The sequence below is a fragment of the Solea solea genome, chromosome 9 (genome assembly GCF_958295425.1).
Source record: "Solea solea chromosome 9, fSolSol10.1, whole genome shotgun sequence".
Classification (NCBI taxonomy): Eukaryota; Metazoa; Chordata; class Actinopteri; order Pleuronectiformes; family Soleidae; genus Solea; species Solea solea.
The window spans coordinates 3,791,290-3,795,916 of NC_081142.1; the positions used below are offsets into that span (position 1 = coordinate 3,791,290).

General features: G+C 37.6%; 1 protein-coding gene across 4 annotated transcripts in view; it reads right to left on the reverse strand.

Moving 5' to 3' along the window:
• Positions 1 to 715: 715 nt before the first annotated feature.
• The window catches only part of tjp3 (tight junction protein 3), a 26,600-nt gene continuing 22,688 nt past the window's right edge, over positions 716 to 4,627 (reverse strand). For all 4 annotated transcript variants that reach the window (XM_058638651.1, XM_058638649.1, XM_058638650.1 and 1 more), the window contains exons 27-30: positions 4,603 to 4,627; positions 2,865 to 3,437; positions 1,947 to 2,002; positions 716 to 1,699 (exon numbers count right to left, since the gene is read on the reverse strand). The exon at positions 4,603 to 4,627 is cut by the window's right edge and continues 76 nt beyond it. In XM_058638651.1, the coding sequence (XP_058494634.1) occupies positions 1,573 to 1,699; positions 1,947 to 2,002; positions 2,865 to 3,437; positions 4,603 to 4,627 (781 nt within the window). In that variant the 3' untranslated portion in view covers positions 716 to 1,572. The remainder of the gene's footprint in view (positions 1,700 to 1,946; positions 2,003 to 2,864; positions 3,438 to 4,602) is intronic.

The window sequence follows — 4,627 nt, forward strand, 5'->3', positions numbered from 1 at the left end:
ATCAAAGTCACGCTAATCAACTTAATCTCGACACACGTGCGTCTCTTTCACCACGTGACCTGGAGCTTTTGATGACGATACATACCGCCTTGTGCACCTGCCACGTGCGCGAACAGATGTGCACGCGCGCACACACATACTTGTTTTATATCTTAGTGAGGACACATTAGATAAATACTAATGAATACCCTCGCCCATTACCGTTACCTTAAACAACTAAGTGCCGAACCCTAACATAAACCTAAATCTAACCCTGAAACCAGGTCTTAACCTGAAAAATCCCTTTAACGTTGTGCGGATCAGCCTAAATCTTCAAATAAAAAAATCTTCAAATACTGCCCTCTTAAGTCATAAAGAACATAAATGCTCACTTACAAAGAATGCTATAGAAAATAGTACAGATTAATATTTTAATTGTGATATGATGATGGAATGTTGTGTATTTTCTTTTCTTTCCCCTTTTGACCAGACTGGATGTCCAAAAGATGACAGGTCATTTGAGTTTGGCAACCCCTAAATACATAATATGACTTGATTTAAGGCTACAAAAAACAATTTAGACAATTTATATTTTGATGTGATTCCACACTTAATACAAACTTAATTATGGGTACTGTATTTAAGAAAAGATAACATAAATAAATAATGCTAAATAAGAAATTGTGCATATACGTCACATTCAACGCTTCAGAGAGCGACTGACCACTGAAACCTGTGAACATAAACTGATTTATTGAAGTTATCAAATCTAGATTTTGACACAAGGATCCTGTACAATCAATAACTGTGTAAACATGTTTTACATATCAGTTTACATTGTTTTTAATTTATTTGTCTTTAAAAAATAATAATCCATCAGGATATTGCTGATGTTGTCCAGTTGTTACTTTAGCCTCAGAGGCTCACTAGAATTTATTTCACATACATGTACACACAACATTTCCATTCAACAATCAGACTCAATTCATATCAAAACAAAACATTTTCACATGTTATTTGAGCGACTTGTTGTAATCAGGATTAATTTTACTCATGTGAAACCTGATTTAAAAAATAAAATCATATATAGGCTTGAACTGTTATGGGCAATAATAAAAAAACAAAACACATTTGAAATTACAAAAACACTTTAATGTAGAAAAAAAAGTTAAAGAGGCATTTCAACATTATCTTAACTGTCCTGATATATTTCCATAATAAGAAGTAACAACTAGAATATGCTAGAAATGCATACATACAATAGCAACTACAAATGCCCCACTGATTTCAGATTATTTCAAAAAAATAATAATCTGAAGATAAATCAGTTAGTTTGATCTCAACATATATCTGGTAACCTTTTCAGTTGTTGAAACTTAAGAGTAAATTTTGCAGTGAACCTGAACACAACAAGAACCAGAGTAAAATGTAATCTTGTGCCTGTGTAAAACACCTTGAGATGTCTTATGTCTGAATGATGCTGTATAAATAAAATTGCTTTGGCTTTTGCAAAGAAAAAGTAATCCAAGGATTCTTGGAGGTGTGAAATTGTCCTTATGTCTTGTTGAAAATCACCAGACTTCAGATTTAATCCTAAAGTTCTGTCGCAGGACCCCACTCGATGTCGTCCGCTTCGTCGTCATCGTTGTCGTCGTCAGAGCTGTCGCTTCCTCGGATCTGTGTGCGCCTGAACTGGACGGCTTGGTGATGATGTGCAAGCCTGTTGAGGAGCAGAGGAGACGCGTTAACATGAGCACAGAGCCTCAGTCTGCTCCACTGTAGAACTCCCATAATCCTGTAGAGCCATGGTTCTGAAGGTTTTTATAGCACCACCTGAGCTCTTGAAGTACAGGAGAACAGTATTTTTGATTTTCCTCCAAGGACCACCACAGGAAGCTCAAGTACCACTGGTGGTACACATACCACACGTTGAGAACCAAGGCTGTAGCGTGAAAGAAAAGACTTACACGATGAACTGAGGTCCTTTCCTCTCGGGTTCTGCCTGTGGTTCCACTGAACGAGCCTGGAAGAGACAGCAACAGATTTTATACAAGGATTTAAGAACTTCTTTGTTCCTCATTATATATTTAAAGCAGTCACAGTTTGTGTCGAGTTTGTACAAGAACACGACTGACTGCAGACTCCAATAATGATGATTTAAGAGTTATAGAGATTTCATGACTAAAATGCAGCCATTTCAATTTTCTAATACGACCAATAGCTGTTTGCTGTTTTGTTTTTTTTCTCATTTATATAAAGTCAGCCACTGGTTTGTAGTGGGAAAGATGAAGGTGTTTATATTTGGGGTTTGTTACAATGTTGTTTTGTCACAATAATGCAGCTTTAAAATGTTTCCACTGCTGGTGAGTTCAGTTATTTCTGTGAAAATCAGACACTGAAAGATTATAAGACTTCAGGCATTTTCCATTTATAATACACAGTATAAGCACCAGTGTAAATTACACAGCGATTACAGCAAACAATTGTTTCATTAATTCTTTTTGAATTTTATTATTTACATTTATTAATCAGGTAAACAGTAGTATTTTGTTGTAATTACGCAGCTTTAAATGTTCCTACAGTTGTTGCTTAAAAAAATCAGATACTGAAATCATGAAAAATATCAGTCTGTCAATAAAAAAAAATTACTTTTAGTCAGTTTTTGGAAGAAATTTCTCTTTAAATATTGGACACAGACAGTTACACAGCATCTGTAGTTCACCATTACTTTCACCAAACCATTGTGACAAACATCCATTACAGTGGAAGTATCCTGATATTAAAATAATGTTTAGTTAATTCATTCATTAATAGTTTTGGACCTAAAAGGAGTAAAAAACATAGGAGTGGTCCTTTAAATGAGCTCAATGCTTTGCTGTATTTACCTGCTGTAGTTTCTCTTCGATGACAGACAGACTGGCCTGTTGTGGACTCTCAGGCTCTGCATACGAAGGCTCATTCACAGAATAGCGAGTCGTGGGGTCGGGTGCTACAAAATCTGGAGGTCCCTCTGATGGAGCGTTGGGTGAAATTGCTTCAAGTGCACTGAAGTCAGAGTCGGTGAAGCTGCGATGCGAGGGTTCCTCCTCCTCCTCTGCACCGCTCTGAGGTGGACTGTAAGTGTTTCTGCGGCTGGACCTGGGCTCAGGTACATGCAGCAGAGGTGGGACTTCTCTAACCGAGTACCTGTCGGCTTCAGGCTCGGGGTCCGAGCTGGGGCTATGGCGATCCAGGAACGGCTCGGACGATCGGGCTAACGCGGATCCAGCCACCCTTGGCCCTCGCGAGGTCCTGGCTGCCTCCTGACCGGGATACGCCTCCTCCAGCTCCTCGTTGTCGGTGTAGGCATCGTCTGTGAAGGCCTCTCCATCAGTGTCTTCCAGGTCACTAGCAGCACTGAGGTAGTCGGACTGGGTTTGGTCCAGAGCGTCCAGGTCCTGCTCTCCACCGCTCTCCAGCTGTACAGGAACACAGGCCAAGGACAAAGACATGTTTAACAAACTGCAGGACAGATACCATTGCTCTTCAATTAAGATTAGGATCTGTTAAATTTAATGTTAGAGTAGTAAAAGTAAAAATAAGAAACAGGTAGCAATAGAATTAATAGTACTATGATTAGACAGTAAAAGGACAATCATATACACATACTAATACACGTCTGACAAGCACATAACTGTAGTACAAATTCATTTTATGAAGGAAAACTAAAGTAATATATCAATTAAATACCCAAACTTTCCCAAGTTTGTCATTTGTAGTAAGTCCTAAAGATTTGAGGCTGAAGACATTTTTCAATTAGATTATTCTATAAAAAATAAAAATAAAAATAAAAATAAAAATAAAAATAATCATTTACTTAAAAGGACCAGTGTAAAGAATTTAGTGACATCTCGGGATGAATTTAGATATAGCAACCAAAAGAAAACCTTTTACTCAACATTCAAGAGTAAATGAGAAGCTATGATGGCCTTCGGGCAGCATTAAAGATTAACAGTGTTTGATAGAAGATGAAGGGTGTCAAACATACAGCCCGCGGGCCAGAACCGGCCACCCCAATTGTCCAATCCGGCCCACAAATCTCACATTGTGATTACAGTCTGCTCATAATGTGAAAAACTATATTTGTCAGTTTCAGAAACCTGTGACTAAATGTTTTGTGCCTTTGTAGATCCACTGTGATCTCTAAGTTCATATGTAAATGCTAAACTTGAAATTGCACTTATTATTATTATTATATGTAAAACAAAGGGAAAAAATGTGGAGATCTTGGGTTATTATGCTATTATTTTACTGGTCTGGTCCACTTGAGATCAAATTGCGTTGCATGTGACCCCTGAACTAAAATTTAGTTTGATACCCCTGGTATACAATCAAGAGCTCTTCCAGCGTCCAGTTCCAATTGTCAGGTGATAATAAATGAATAAAAATATATAGTAACCAAACCTACACACCGGACCTTTAAAAATAAAATAAATATACATGTACAAAACCGTGGAAATTAAGTTTTCCAAACATTTTGTCTTTTGATCATTCAAAAACGGAGTTGGTGATTTATTATATTAAAAGTAAAGAGAGGGAGAAAGTGTGTGTGTGTGTGTGTGTGTGTGTGTGTGTGTGACATACCGTGACTTCTGACACCCAGACAGGT